Source organism: Pogoniulus pusillus, chromosome 18 (assembly GCF_015220805.1).
Source record: "Pogoniulus pusillus isolate bPogPus1 chromosome 18, bPogPus1.pri, whole genome shotgun sequence".
NCBI lineage: Eukaryota > Metazoa > Chordata > Aves > Piciformes > Lybiidae > Pogoniulus > Pogoniulus pusillus.
In genome coordinates, this window is record NC_087281.1 from 1,948,197 (window position 1) to 1,964,768 (window position 16,572).

A 16,572-nucleotide genomic window follows, 5' to 3' on the forward strand; every position below is an offset into this window, starting at 1 on the left:
AGTTTGCTGCTGATGTAAAACTGCTAGGAGTAGCTGATAAACACTGAAAGACTACTGCCACTTAGGAAGACCTGGACAGGCTGGAGATTGGGGTGGAGAAGAACAGAATGAAGTTCATCAAGAGCAAATGTAGGGTTTTGCATGTGGGCAGGAATAGCCCCATGCTGAGCTGCTGGAAAGCAGCTTGGTGGAGAAGGGCCAGGGAGTGCTGGCGAGCAGCAAGTTCACCGTGAGCCGGCAACATGCCCCTGTGGCCAAGCAGGCTAAAGATATTCTACGGTGTAGCAAGAGTCTGGCCAGCAGGTCGAGGGAGGTTCTGCTCCTGCTCTTCTCTGTCCTGGTGAGTAGTATTGTGTCCAGTTCTGGGTTTCCCAATTGGAGAGGGTCTGGGAACTGTTGGAGAGAGTTCAGTGGAGGCTATAAAGATGATATGAAGACTGGATCATGTTTCTTACAATGAAAAGCTGGGACACCTGGGCCTGTTCTGCCTAGAGAAGACTGAGAGAGTAGCTTACAAATACACAAATATCCAAAGGGTGGGTGTCAAGGAGATGGGGCCAGACTCTTTTCAGTGCTGCCCAGTGAAAGGGACGAGGGATCACAGACACAAACTGAAACATAGGAAGCTCTAGCTGGATACAAGGAAAATTTTCTTCAGTCTAAGGGTGACACAGAGCTGGAACAGGCTGCCCAGAGAGGTTGTGGAGTCTTTTCCTCTGGAGAGATTCAAAACCTGCCCGGATCCTATGCAACCTGTTCTAGGTGAACACTCTAGCAGGGAGATTTGAACTAGATGACCTTTGGAGGTTCTTTTCAGCTGTTATCATTCTGTGATTCTGTGACAGGTCTGTGAAACTCCCTATGTCTCTCACTGACAACCACAGAATTCACTGAATCCCACTGGAGTTTCCAAGTCAGTCTTTGAACAGGCATTTTTCTATCTGAAGTGAATCATATACTTACTTGAGAGTCAGATAGCACATCCTGTGGTAACACACACACACAAATGATAGATACTAGAAATCAGTCCTGTAGATAGATATTAAAATGCTATGAATTCCATGAAGAACTTCTTTTGCAAGATTGAGGGGGGAACTAACTCCTTTTGATCTATATAGCTGCACGTCCGTAACAGAGACTTCAAAGTCAGTAACTTGGTAGATAATTGAACAGATAAGTACAGACAGATTTACTACAGGAAAATATTTTACTGATTAATTTGGCAAAAGCAAGAGACCTCGTGCTGATTTCAGCTGGTGGCTGCGATGTGAATGCATTCACAGTGTACCATACTCCCAGCATTCACAATATCAGTTATTACAGGCTGAAACTGGCAACAGAGGTTTGTGCTACAAAGGAAACAACATACTCAGCTGCAGATACAAATGAGTTCTAAATGTCTCTGCAGTAAAACCTGCCAAGTTAGCAGTAACAACGTCAAACTTCACTGTCTTCCTAGATGGTATGCAGCTTGATTTTTTTTTTTTTTACAACAAGGAATTATCTTGCCCCTCAAATTAATTAGTTTGATTGCTACTTTTATTTTGACTCTTGCCTACACCTGCTGATAGCAGTGAATTGCTCGTGAAGAGTACAGAATAGAATAAAAAAGCTTGGACTGATCTAATGTGTTGGAGGGAGAAAAAAACCCAAAACAGTTGCAATTTATTAATGCATTCAAAAGACTGTTGCAAAACTTTACAATTTAATTATGTGAAGATTACAGGACTGCTCCAGTGCTTCTGTACTGCTTTAGATAAACTGTACGTGCGAGGAGTAATAAATGAAACTGTTCGTTTCAGTGCATCCCTAGGGAATAGCAAGAGGGGTGGTTTACATTGCGCAGAGTTCCAAAGGGATTTGAGTTTATATACAGCAATAAATCTTAATTACATCATTAATTAACCCTGCCTCAAGCCTCTTTTTTTCCCTCAGCAGTTGAAAGACACAGCGCCTGTAAGGGTAACTCACCATTCATATTCTTAAAGATGTTTAGGACGGGGAGGATTTGCCGGTAATAGGGCACCAAGGCCTTCCCCACCATGTCAGCTGACACCACCAGGTGCTGGAGGACTTTGAGAGTGACGCAGATGACCTGTCTGTTGCGAAGGTTCAGTGCATCTGTGATGTAGGACAAACAACAGGTAGAAGGCAGAATGAATTTCTACGCTGCAGAGGGAGGGGGAGGAGTCCTTTAGCAGACAAACTGAACTAAACTGTGCTCTGCAGGGGACTGTGAGTGGGCCTTTTTTAGCCCAGCTTTGGAAGACCTCAAAGATAGATTGCAGTCCTGATGTTATAAAACACTGCCTTGTCTGATTGTTATTTGTTCCCACAGTTTGTGCTGACTCTTCAGCAACCCAAAGAATGCAGCTCATTATTCCTTCGTGCTGCATGTGTAATACTGGCACAGCCCAAACAAACGATAAATAAATGCTCAGTAAGTACCATTTGGGACCAATGGAACAGTACAACCTGCAAAGATTGACAACAGATACATTCTAGTGCAACAATTAGGATTTGTATGTTTGTACTCATTTATATCATGGTCATTTTACTCATTCAACAAACAGCTCCTACTATTCTGAGAATCAGTACAATGAAGCAATGTTTACAGGGGGAAAAAAATCCACACACAACCCCCCACAAACTCTCATAGGCTTTTTACAAAGACAAACATTCCAGAAAAAGAATCTTGCCTATTTAGATTTTACTGTTTTCAGTGTCAGGCTTCTAACCTTATGAGACTAAGACACTGCATAAATACCTTTAGTTTCTCTTGTCTTTTAATTTTACTGAAATCAGGTATTTTTTTATGCTCTTTTGTAATTGAAAATGAGTCATGCTTGTAATATATGTAGGCTTTTCTCTTGCAAAATCCTTCTAGTTACAAAACCTTCTCTGAAATTATGCTTCTAGAAGCAGTTTTCAAATTTGGTATGCTGTTACATATTGATCTAACTCTCCATTGTTCCTCCCATTTCTGTCCATCATTGATTTGAGCCAGCAGTGTGCCCAGGTGGCCAGGAGAGCCAATGGCATCCTGGCCTGGATCAGGAACAGTGTGGCCAGTAGGACAAGGGAGATTATTCTTCCCTGCTCCTGACCAGCCCTCAGATGTTTATAAACATTTATCAAATCCCCTCTCAGTCTTCTGTTTTCCAGACTAAACAGCCCCAGGTCCCTCAGCCTCTCCTCATCAGCCATGCCCTCCAGTTCCCTCATCATCCTCGTAGCCCTCCGCTGGACCCTCTCCAGCAGATCCCTGTCCCTCTTACTCTGGGGCGCCCAAAACTGCAAACAGTATTCACCAGGGCAGAGTAGAGGGGGAGGAGAACCTCCCTTGATCTGCTGGACACACTCTGCCTAATACACCCCAGGACCCCATTGGCCTTCTTGGCCACAAGGGCACATTGCTGTGCCATGGGTAACTTGTTACCCACCAGTATCACAGTATCACAGTATCACAGTATCACCAAGGTTGGAAGAGACCTCACAGATCATCAAGTCCAACCCTTTACCACAGTGCCCAAGGCTAGACCATGGCACCAAGTGCCACATCCTGCACAGGGCTGCTCTCCAGCAGATCACCTCCCAGCCTGTCCTGGTGCAGTTTGTTATTCCTGCCCAGGTGCAGGACTCTGCACTTGTCCTTGTTGAACCTCCTCAGGTTCCTCTGTGCCCAGCTCTCAGTCTGTCCAGGTCTCTCTGGATGGCAGCACAGACTGCAGCTGTCTCAGCCAAACCCCCCCAGTTTGGTGTCATCAGCAAACTTGCTGAGCAGACTCTGTCTGTCTGTCCCCTCATCAGTGTTCTTGATGAAGATGTTGAACAGGATTGGACCCAGCACTGATGCCTGGGGGACTCCACTGGTTACAGCTCTCCAGCTGGATCTAGAACCATTGTAATTTTCAACACAATAATTACTAGTTGCTAATGCAAACATTAATTAATATCTGCATTCATTCTGAACAAATTCATACAAACATGAACAGAAGAATTATTCCTACAAACACTAACAATTAACTTAGGAGACATAACAGTTAATCAGTGGGAGAAATCGTAGCTTCTTAATCTCTAACCAGCAAATTCTACCCACTTCCAGGAACGGTTCTTCCTGATGGCAAAAGCTGTCCTACAAGATGAAAGAGCTCACTTTTAGGCATGCAGAGGTGTCCTGTATGTGGAAATGGCTCTCCAACAACCACTAGGAAGAAAATTATTTTGCTGCATATGTTGACACAGAAAGGTTCTCAGTTTCCTGGGTTTAGAGGTTTTCAGATGTCCTGGTTCTGTGCAAAGACAGTCGTGCTGTGAGTGGAAGCCTAGAGTCTCCTGGGAAAGATTAACTCCTTAGTAAAACTCAGAGTGTGAAAAATGCCTCATGACTGAGAAGGCATTCCAATGGGTGCAGCACACTAAACACACACTGAATCCAGAAGGATGGTTTCAAAGAACGTCTCAACAGAGAACCTGTCATGGAAGTTTTCTTCCACCTGAGTTCTGCTGAAGGGGTGTTTGCCAGATCTTCAAATAACAATGAATGTGCTAGAAAGTCAGCTGGACACTTGTCCCACTTCCTTCAAACAGGGGCATCCCATCCCCCATTTGACACACAAAAGAAAAGGCAGATGTTAGGAAGGAGGAAGTTTTTCCCAGAGAGAGTGATTTGCCATTGGAATGAGCCTGGAGAAGAGGAGGCTCAGGAGTGGCCTCATTGCTGTCTACAACTACCTGAAGGGAGGTTGTGGCCACGTGGAGTTTGATCTCTTCTGCCAGGCAAACAGCAACAGAACAAGGGGACACAGTCTCAAGTTGTGCGAGAGGAGGTCTAGGCTGGATGTTAGGAGGAAGTTGTTGGCAGAGAGAGTGATTGGCATTGGAATGGGCTGCCCAGGGAGGTGGTGGAGTCACCATCCCTGGAGGTGTTGAAGCAAAGCCTGGCTGAGGCACTTAGTGCCATGGTCTGGTTGATTGGCTAGGGCTGGGTGCTAGGTTGGACTGGATGATCTTGGAGGTCTCTTCCAACCTGGTTGATTCTATGATTCTATCTTCATCAAAGTTTTGAGTGCTGAAGTGAAGGACCTGGTAGAATCAAACAGCAGAACATGATTCTACCCTCATCAAAGTTTTGAGTGCGAAAGCGAAGGACATGGTAGAATCAAACAGCAGAATTTGAGCCACAAGCCCTTCAAAATGCAGAGTTCTGAAGTGTGTGCTAGGGACACACTTGTCAATATCAAAAGTAAGATCAAATTGACTGCAGAATGGTTGTTATTATTATTAAATATTTGGACTGTGGCATGCATAGCAGTCAACCAGCCCCTGGCTTGATTATATTAGGCACTGTATAAACATTTAATTAGAGACAGTTCCTGCCCCAAGGATACATCAATTTCAAACATATGCTTAACTTTTTAAAAGCTGGCAATTATTTTCTGTGTACTATCATCACTGCAGACCATTCTCCCATATGAATTAAAGCAAGAAAATTTCCATCAGGCATTTGAAATAAGTACATTTCAGCAGTTTGAAAAATGTCAGCAATATGCAGAGATTAAGGGAAGAAAGTAGTAGTGTTCTTGCACAGGAATAAAATAGATCAGTTAGTACCCCTGGTACAGCACAGCTACAAGTCCCTAGAGGAGGGAACATGTATATCCAGTTTGAAAGTGTGCTGGGTTGCTGTCTCTTGACCTAGAAGTTTGCTGTAAGACCACAGAATCATGGAATCATAGAATTACAGAATCAACCAGGTTGGAAGAATCACAGAATCAAGCAGGTTGGAAGAGACCTCCAAGATCATCCAGGCCAACCTGGCACCCAGCCCTAGACACTCAACCAGACACTCAACTCAGGTCAGCCCTGAGCCTCCTCTCCTCCAGCCTGCACACCCCCAGCTCCCTCAGCCTCTCCTCACAGGGCTGTGCTCCAGGCCCCTCACCAGCTTTGTTGCCCTTCTCTGGACACCTTCCAGCACCTCAAAATCTCTCTTGAATTGAGGAGCCCAGAACTGGACACAGCACTCAAGGTGTGGCCTGACCAGTGCTGAGCACAAGGGAAGGATAACCTCCCTTGTCCTACTGGCCACACTGCTCCTGATGCAGGCCAGGATGCCATTGGCTCTCTTGGCCACCTGGGCACATTGCTGGCTCATCTTCAGATGAGACCTCCAAGATCATCCAGTCCATCAGGTAAAATGTTAAAGAGCTGCTGTATCAAACCATGTTGAATTAAACATTAGAATCCTGTATTACAATGATTTGAGAAGACATCTAGCCTCTACCCATCCTTGCTTAGAGTTTGTTTTTTTTGAACATTATATCATTAAAGACGAAAATGATATTGCTTAATTAATCTGGATTTCTGCAAGCCCAAATCCTTTTCAGTAAATTTTCATTTGGTTATGCAAACAGGCAATGACTAACAAAGGCAGAGAGTTTAAATTAACGGCTCCAGGTTCTTGTCTAAAAGCCCTGAAATGCGATTGAAAGAATACGAAATATTCACAGTATCACAGTATCACAGTATCACCAAGGTTGGAAGAGTCCTCACAGATCATCAAGTCCAACCCTTTACCACAGAGCTCAAGGCCAGACCATGGCACCAAGTGCCACGTCCAGTCCTGCCTTGAACAGCTCCAGGGACGGCGACTCCACCACCTCCCCGGGCAGCCCATTCCAGTGTCCAATGACTCTCTCAGGGAAGAACTTTCTCCTCACCTCCAGCCTAAATCTCCCCTGGCACAGCCTGAGGCTGTGTCCTCTCGTTCTGGTGCTGGCCACCTGAGAGAAGAGAGCAACCTCCTCCTGGCCACAACCACCCCTCAGGTAGTTGTAGACAGCAATAAGGTCTCCCCTGAGCCTCCTCTTCTCCAGGCTAACCAATCCCAGCTCCCTCAGCCTCTCCTCGTAGGGCTGTGCTCAAGGCCTCTCCCCAGCCTCGTCGCCCTTCTCTGGACACGCTCAAGCATCTCAATGTCCCTCCTAAACTGGGGGGCCCAGAACTGAACACAGGACTCAAGGTGTGGTCTAACCAGTGCAGAGTCCAGGGGCAGAATGACCTCCCTGCTCCTGCTGGCCACACCATTCCTGATCCAGGCCAGGATGCCACTGGCTCTCTTGGCCACCTGGGCACACTGCTGGCTCATGTTCAGGTGGGTATCAATCAGCACCCCCAGATCCCTCTCTGTTTGGCTGCTCTCAGCCACTCCTACCCCAGCCTGTATCTCTGCATGGGGTTGTTGTGGCCAAAGTGCAGCACCCTGCACTTGGAGCTATTGAATGCCATCCCCTTGGACTCTGCCCATCTGTCCAGGCGGTCAAGGTCCTGCTGCAGAGCCCTTCTGCCTTCCAACTCAGTCACATCTGCCCCCAGCTTAGTGTCATCTGCACACTTGCTGATGACTGACTCGATGCCCTCATCCAGATCATCTATGAAGATGTTACAGAGGATGGGGCCCAGCACTGATCCCTGAGGGACACCACTAGTGACAGCTGCCAGCTGGATGTGGCACCATTCACCACCACTCTCTGGGTCCGGCCCTCCAGCCAGTTCCTAACCCAGCACAGAGTGTTGCTATCCAATGCTTTTTATAGAATCATAGAACGGTCTGGGTTGGAAGGGACCTCAAGGATCGTCCAGCTCTAACCTCCTTCCATAGCAAGGGACACCTCCCACTAGAGCAGGTTGCTCAAGGCCTCATCCAACCTGGCCCTGAACACCTCCAGGGAGGTTGTGGACCACACAAAAAGATCAAAGATCACGTTGGGTGATTCTGTGGTCCACAACCTCCCTGGGCAACCTGTGCCAGTGTCTCACCACCCTCACTGTAAAGAACTTCCTCCTAACATCTAGTCTAAATCTCCCCTCTGCCAGTTCAAACCCATTCCCCCTTGTCCTGTCATTACAAGACCTTGTCAATAGTCCCTCCCCAGCCTTCCTGTAGGTCCCCTTCAGATACTGTAAAGCCACTATAAGGTCTCCTTGAATCCTTCTCCTCTCCAGACTGAAGAGCCCCAACTCTTGTTTTAGTTGAAAAACAATTGCTTATATTTGTTTGTCACATCAAAAGGAACCCTTTATTATTATTTTTTTAATTCAGAGGAAAAAAAATCAGGTTGAAGGCAATAATTTCTCAAAGAGGGAAGTGTTCAAAATAATGTTGATTTCTTGAAATGGAAATTCAAACTATATTTCAGCTTGCAGTGGCAAAACATGATAAACTGGATAGATAAATAAATAAAATCACTGCAAGGCAGCATTTGTGAAGGCTCTTCCTTTCACACAGGGTGTAGACAAACCCATTCAGTTATTTAAATTCAAGCAAAAAGTGAAAAAGCAGATATATAGCAAATAGCAAAGTACTTCTTCAGCTGTTGCTAAAGTACTTCTTCAGCTGTTGCTAAAGTTTTGAGGCACATCACACAGCAGAAGCTTTTCTTTGCTAGGAAGATCTGTATTGGTTTGTGGTTTGGTTTGGGTTTTTTTCACATTTCTAATAGCATGGGCAGGTTTTATTTCAAGCAATATCTTTTATGATTTAGTATTAATATATTTAATCTCACTGCATAACTTATTTTTAGGAGGTTCTATGCACGGTCATGAAAAACATTACACAGGAGAAAAAACAGAGGCAATCTAGATACTGGAACACGTCCAGAGAAGGGCAATGAATCTGGAGCACAGCCCTGTGAGGAGAGGCTGAGGGTGCTGGGGGTGTGCAGCCTGCAGAAGAGGAGGCTCAGGGCAGAGCTCATTGCTGTCTACAGCTACCTGAAGGGAGGCTGTAGCCACGTGGGGTTTGATCTCTTCTGCCAGGCAAGCAGCAACAGAAGAAGGGGACACAGTCTCAAGTGGTGCTGATGGAGGTCTAGGCTGGACGTTAGGAGGAAGTTGTTGGCAGAGAGAGTGATTGGCATTGGAATGGGCTGCCCAGGGAGGTGGTGGAGTCACTGTCCCTGGAGGTGTTCAAGAACAGATTGGATGAGGCACTTAGTGCCATGGTCTAGTTGACTGCACAGGGCTGCATACTAGGTTGGCCTGGATGATCTTAGAGGTCTCTTCCAAGCTGGTTGATTCTATGATTCTGTGATCTAAAACACAGTCATATCTATTAATTTACAAAGTGAGGTGGTGGAGTCACCATCCTTGGAGGTGTTACAGCAAAGCCTGGTTGAGGCACTTAGTGCCATGGTCTAGTTGATTGGCTAGGGCTGGGTGCTAGATTGGACTGGATGATCTTGGAGGTCTTTTCCAACCTGATTGATTCTATGATTCTATGACTGGATATGGCTGGGTGCTAGGTTGGACTAGATGATCTTGGAGGTCTCTTCCAACCTGGTGGATAGTCTGTGATCTATGATTCTATGACTGGATAGGACTGGGTGCTAGGTTGGACTAGATGATCTTGAAGGCCTCTTCCAACATGGTTGATGCTCTATGATTCTATGATTGGATAGGACTGGGTGCTAGGTTGGACTAGATGATCTTGAAGGCCTCTTCCAACGTGGTTGATGCTCTATGATTCTATGATTGGATAGGACTGGGTGCTAGGTTGGACTAGATGATCTTGAAGGCCTCTTCCAACGTGGTTGATGCTCTATGATTCTATGATTGGATAGGACTGGGTGCTAGGTTGGACTGGATGATCTTGAAAGTCTCTTCCAACACGGTTGATGCTCTATGATTCTATGATTCTAATGCATAGACTCTTCACATACTAAAACTGACAAAGAGAGTTTTTAAAATGAAAAATAAAAAGAAGTATTGTACCATAAAGGAAAGCAGTAGCAACAATTAAATTTAGCCAGCAGATTTTTAACAGGTTCCAGCATCATAAATTATGCCTTGGTTTAAGAGACTATATTTCAGACCCATATAAATCTCCTTACCTAGCAGTCTCTTTCTTATGCTAAAAGCCTTCTAACAGCTAAAGGTACCAGGTAATTATTTCTAAGCGAGGTTCTAGTCTCAGCAAGAATTTTACATCCTGACTGAGTAGAGGCCATCATTAACTTCCAGTTCTTTTCTGAAGAAATATGTTCAGCTTTCAAAAAAAGAATGAGACTTCTATAAATAGATTGGTGTGGTTTCAATACACAGATGTAAGAAATGGCCTGGTTCCTTTTTTTTTAAAGTGTATTGGTTTTAAAGAGTAAAAATGGTAACATTGCTTTCACAATCGTTCCCATGTGTCATTTACAGAGCAACCATTCTGAATTCTGAATATTATTTATATCATGTGCCTTTTGACATTTGAAACATCCTCAGTAAGATGGAGATAATGACATCTACAATTAATCTTTTTAAATGGTGAATAAATGGAATGAACCCCCCCCCCAGTTCTGAGCCTTCCAACACTATTAATCCAAACTACTTTGCTTTTCCACAACTGGATTAACTCTATTCATTCCCTGTCACATATTATTGACTCTGTTTTGTTCTGTATTGATATGGATACGGAATTACCTCAGGAAAACAGGACAAAGGACAGCAGTTGTGCTGTTGAATGTAAACAATTTTGACAAATGGGAGCATCTACTAGGACAGGTGTAGCATGCAGGCTTCAGACTCATAATCACAGAATCATAGAATCAGCCAGGGTTGGAGGGACAACAAGGATCATTTAGTTCCAACCCCCCTGCCATGCCCAGGGACACCCTACCCTAGAGCAGGCTGCCCACAGCCTCAGCCAGCCTGGCCTTAAGCACCTCCAGCCATGGGGCCTCAACCACCTCCCTGGGCAACCCAGTCCAGCCTCTCACCACTCTCATGATGAACAACTTCCTCCTCATGGCCAGTCTGAATCTCCCCACCTCCAGCTTGTAATGGAGGCTGCAAAACTGGATGCAGTACTCCAGGTGGGGTCTCAGCAGAGTGGAATAGAGGGAGAGAATGACCTCACTCCACCTGCTGGCCACACTTCTGATACATCCCAAGATCTGTCTGGTCCTCCAGGCTGCAAGTGCACACTGCTGGCTCATGTTGAGCTTCTCATCCACCAGCACCCTCAGGTCCCTCTCCTCAGGACTGCTCTCCAGCCACTCACTGCCCAGCCTGGAATTCTGCTTGGGTTGCCTCGACCCAGATGCAGGACCTTGCACTTTGTCTTGTTGAATCTCATGATGTTGGCTTGTGCCCACCTCTGCAGCCTCTCCAAGTCTCTCTGAATGGATCCCTTCCTTTCAAAAAATGGATTTTACCTGCCATTTCAGGTGAACTCCTTTATACAGTAGTGGATTTATATAGCAAATATATCAACTCAGGTAACAAGATGTCACTTTGTGCAGTTGGAGCAGAGCCAGAGATGGGTAGGTTCAGACTGGATGTGAGGAGGAAGTTCTTAAGCATGAGAGTGGTGAGAGCCTGGACTGGGTTGCCCAGGGAGGTGGTTGAGGCCCCGTCCCTGGAGGTGTTTAAGGCCAGGCTGGATGTGGCTGTGGGCAGCCTGCTTTAGGGTAGGGTGTCCCTGGGCATGACAGGGGAGTTGGAACTAGATGATCCTTGTTGTCCCTTCCAACCCTGACTGATTCTATGAATCTATTTCCAAAGACCAAGAGTGACCTTGTAATAACAAACCCACTAACCAGAGAGTCTGTTCTTTGGCATCACTACATGTGTGAGGTGACTGAAGGCATAAGGCTTCTGGCCCCGTACCTTATAACCTACTCACATTTCAATAATCTCCAGACTGCTGTGTTTTATTGCTTAATTAGCACCTTGTCAGAAACCTACAGGTTACAAAAGCAATTTGAGGGATTTTTCCCCCTCATGTGTACACCTACTTTTTATTGGGATAATGAGCTGAGGAATGACAGGAAGGATCTTGTTTCCACCGTGTTCCAGCATGTCATGGATTCCTTGACGAGCAAAAAACTCATATGGAAATGTCATTTCACAAAGCCCATCAAAAAACAAAGGTAGGTAGTAATGATAGTCCAGCTTTTCAATCTCTACCTGAAAACAAATGACAAATAAGCAAACGTCAGTTTTCAATAGTAATACAGGGTGAGCAGTAATTCACACCCTCTAGACAAGTCTAGTAAATAACAATTCATTTTGTTACCCTGCAGAATAGCATTGAGTCTCAAAAATGATTTATGGCCAGATACTGAAATCCAGGAACATCAAACACAAATAAAAGGATGAAAATTAATACACTCCCATAGATTTTAATTTTTAAGTCAGTATCAGATTCCAACATTCTTGCTCATATATCTTTGTCAGTTTCCCATAGGAATCAAACAAGCCATTTTAACAATAGCATTCTATTAGGTTAAGTCTTTGCATCTTCACTTGAAGCCTCGAAAGAACAAATAAGAGAAAGACTCCTGTAACCAAGAAATGTTCAGCATGGCACAAATACCAATATTTGCACTGAATCATTGACTTTCTAGAATCTGACCTAATTTCATTTTCTATTCATTTCAGGAGCAGAACACTAAAGGAAATTCAATGACTCTCATCCAGGCTGGACAAGTCTCTGGCCAGGCTGATCTAGGATAGAGTGTCCCTGGGCACGGCAGGGGGGTTGGAACTAGATGCTTCTTGTGGTCCCTTCCAACCCTGGCTGATTCTATGATTCTACATTGTAATAACAAAACCACTAACCAGACAGTTTGTTCTTTTGCATCACTACATGTATGAAGTGACTGAAGGCATAAAACTTCTGGCTCTGTAGCTCAAAATTTACTCACTGGCTGTAGTGAGGTGGGGTTGGTCTCTTCAGCCAGGCAAGCAGCAACAGAACAAGGGGACACAGTCTCAAGTTGTGCCAGGGGAGGTCTAGGCTGGATGTTAGGAGGAAGTTGTTGGCAGAGAGAGTGATTGGCATTGGAATGGGCTGCCCAGGGAGGTGGTGGAGTAGCTGTACCTGGAGGTGTTGAAGCCAAGCCTGGCTGGGGCACTTAGTGCCATGGTCTGGTTGACTGGCTAGAGCTGGGTGCTAGGTTGGCCTGGATGATCTTGGAGCTCTCTTCCAATCTGACTGATTCTATGATTCTATGGTTTCAGTAATCTCCAGACTGCTGTGTTTTATTGCTTAATTAGCAACTTTTGCTAATTGAGCTTATTTTATTATTTAATTAAAATTAAATAATTTAATTAAATTATTATGCTAATTTAGCTGTATTTTATTGCTTAATTAGCATCTAACATTCTATTAGTTTGAGAAATAATTTAGTCTTTACATCTTCACTCGAGGACTCTAAAGAACAAGTAAGAGAAAGACTCCTGTAAGCAAGAAATGTTCAGCATGGCACAAACACACAATATTTGTACAGAACCATTGACTTTCTAGAATACTGACCTAATTTCAGGAGCAGAATGCTAAAGGAAATTCAATGACTCTCTACTGTGAAAAAAGTAGAGACATTATGTAGCTATTTTTAACAGGAATCTCCCTCCATCCCTAAAATATAACCTACATTAACATTCTCAAGTCACAGCCTTTGTGAGAGAATTCACACTCTATTTAGTTTCCTTCCCTTTTCCTTCTGCTCATCAGCACTCTGCTGTTGCTTGCACCCAGGATAGCCAGAGAGAACAAGGAGTTCTTCACTTTCAGCCTGTCAAAGCTCTGAACACAGCTCAGATGTGACTCAAAAGCAAAGCACTTTCTCTGAACAGAATACAGTCCTCAGAATCACTTGGAGATCATTCCATCCCTTCAGACATCTGTTTCTGTCTTTAAACCATTGTGTAGCTGCTATGCTGTTTTTCCAGTGAAACTGCATTTTGAATTTGATAGATGCTTCCTTCTTCACAGCTAATTTTCTTTGTTACATAGACTGTGGTGAATATCCTAAAAAGCATTTGTCAGGTCAAGCAAATCAATACTCAGTCCTTGCTTTGGGGTCCATCGACATATGCTCACTTGAATGGTGGAAGAAAAATCTGAAATAAAGCAGTCAAGAACTGAATTGGAACTTTACAGGTCCTAGGTAAATCCTATAGACAGCAAGCAGCAGAAAGGGCCCAGAGAGGAGTGGTGAATGGTGCCACATCCAGTTGGCATCCAGTCACTAGTGGTGTGCCCCAAGGATCACTGCTGGGCCCAGCCCTGTTCAATATCTCTATTGATAATCTGGACGAGGAGATTGAGTCCAGCATCAGTAAGTTTGCAGATGACACCAAGCTAGGAACAGCTGTGGATCTCTTGGAGGGTAGCAGAGACCTGCAGAGGGATGCTGACAAGCTGGATGGGTGTGCAGAGGTCACTGGGATGAGACTGAACAAGGCCAAGTGCAGGGTTCTACACTTTGGCCACAACAACCTCAAGCAGCACTACAGGCTGGGGACTGAGTGGCTGGAGAACAGCCAGGCAGAAAGGGACCTGGGTGTACTGGTAGAGAGCAGCTGAACATGAGTCAACAGTGTGCCCGGCTGGCCAAGAGAGCCAATGGCAGTGGGACAAGAGAGGTTCTTCTGCACCTGTACTCAGCACTGGTCAGGCCACACCTTGAGAGCTGTGTCTAGTTCTGGGCTCCTCAATTCAAGAGAGATGTTGAGGTGCTGGACGGTGACCAGAGAAGGGAGATGAAGCTGGTGAGGGTCCTGGAGCACAGCCCTGTGAGGAGAGGCTGAGGGAGCTGGAGGTGTGCAGCCTGGAGGAGAGGAGGCTCAGGGCTGACCTCATTGCTGTCTACAACTACCTGAAGGGAGGCAGGGGAGGTCTAGGCTGGATGTTAGGAGGAAGTTGTTGGCAGAGAGAGTGATTGGCATTGGAATGGGCTGCCCACGGAGGTGGTGGAGTCGCTGTCCCTGGAGGTGTTGAAGCCAAGCCTGGCTGAGGCACTTAGTGCCATGGTCTGGTTGATTGTTTAGGTCTGGGTGCTAGGTTGGCCTGGATGATCTTGGAGGTCTCTTCCAACCTGGTTGATTCTATGATTCTATGACATACATTCTCTGTCTACAACTATGATTCGTTTTTGTCCTTACTTGACTCTGAGCAGATCTGGATTCTGGTCTTGCACATTTTAGCTACTGATAAAATCAGCTGCTTCAGTCTTTCATGTTGAACCCGATTCATCCATGATAAATGAAAATTAATTGGAACATGTACTTGAAAGTAAGTCCTTTCCATTTGCTATGAACATCTCACTATTGGCAGATAGAGTGCCAATTACATACTTACATAGTTTTACATGCACTGACTGTTAATCTCTTATGGGAGACTAAAAGGAGCGATTGTGTAATACCTACGCACCTGTACGAATGAGAGAAGTCCCCACAGTGAAACATGTAGAAGAAATCACAAGTTCAACCCACATTTCCTATTTTCACAACAGTATGTATGATTATCTGTCTGTAATTTTTGCTCATTGGTTCTTTGTTTCACAAGGACAAATGCCTTTATCAGATGCATTTAAGGTCAATATCCACGGGGCAATTAATGAGAAAGTTAAACAATTACTATATCAAGCAACCAGGTGTGAAGACCTTTACAAAATAAGAATCAGAAGACATTTTAATTCTTAAATTGATGAGGTTTGTATTTCTTGAGGATGGCATGCTAGGGAAAACAGGTGTGAGATGCTAGAAGAAATGTTCCCCCAAAGTCATTGAGAACAGAATCATAGAATCATAGCATCAACCAGGTTGGAAGAGACCTCCAAGATCATCCAGTCCAACTGAGCACCCAGCCCTAGCCAGTCAAGCAGACCATGGCACTAAGGGCCTCAACCCTTCCTCCTAACATCCAGCCTAGACCTCCCTTGGCACAACTTGAGACTGTCCCCCCTTGTTCTGTTGCTGGTTTCCTAGCAGAAGAGCCCAAACCCACCTGGCTACAGCTTCCCTTTAGGTAGTTGTAGACAGCAATGAGGTTTGCCCCGAGCCTCCTTTTCTCCAGACTAAACATCCCCAGCTCACTCAGCCTCTCCTCACAGGGCTGTGCTCCAGGCCCCTCACCAGCTTCATCACCATTCTCTGGACACCTTCCAGTATCTCAACATCTCTCTTGAATTGAGGAGCCCAGAACTGGACACAGCACTCAAGGTGTGGTCTGACCGGTACTGAGTACCGGGGCAGAATAACCTCCCTTGTCCTGCTGCCCACACTGCTCCTGACACAGTTAGTTCCAAAGCCAGCAGCAGTTTGCACAGCTCTGAAAAGGGCTCTGATTTCTAATCCATTTCTCAAAGTGTCAGCTGTCCAAGCACACAGCCAATTTTGACTTAGTGTTTTGTGCTCTATTATAACTCCCACAATATGGAAGCCAGAAATATTTTGTCCTACATTCTATGATGTGAAACCTTGTCCTTCTGTGTTTACTATTCAGATCTTAAAACTGGCTATAACTCAGCTATTCAGAGAAAAAATGTGGGGCATTTTGTTTTAAGCCCACAGAATTCTTGTTTTTCACATCCACCCACAAAGAATGCTAATTAAAGCTCATTTTTTTTGGCACAACTCATCCATATCTGACAATAATTATGGTGCACTCCTGCATTAGTGGTTTATAAGTTGTCAGAACCCAAATTTTCTGTCCAGCAGGTCTAGGGAAGTTCTCCTCCTTCTCTACTCTGGCCTGGTGAGACCACACTTGGAGTACTGTATCCATTTTTGCAC

General features: G+C 45.0%; 1 protein-coding gene across 3 annotated transcripts in view; it reads right to left on the reverse strand.

The window, feature by feature from the left end:
- PACRG (parkin coregulated) overlaps window positions 1–16,572 on the reverse strand; it is a 224,441-nt gene that overhangs the window by 98,026 nt on the left and 109,843 nt on the right. For all 3 annotated transcript variants that reach the window (XM_064158241.1, XM_064158242.1, XM_064158243.1), the window contains 2 exons: window positions 11,787–11,958; window positions 1,972–2,121 (listed from right to left, as the gene is read on the reverse strand). In XM_064158241.1, coding sequence (XP_064014311.1) covers window positions 1,972–2,121; window positions 11,787–11,958 — 322 coding nt within the window. The remainder of the gene's footprint in view (window positions 1–1,971; window positions 2,122–11,786; window positions 11,959–16,572) is intronic.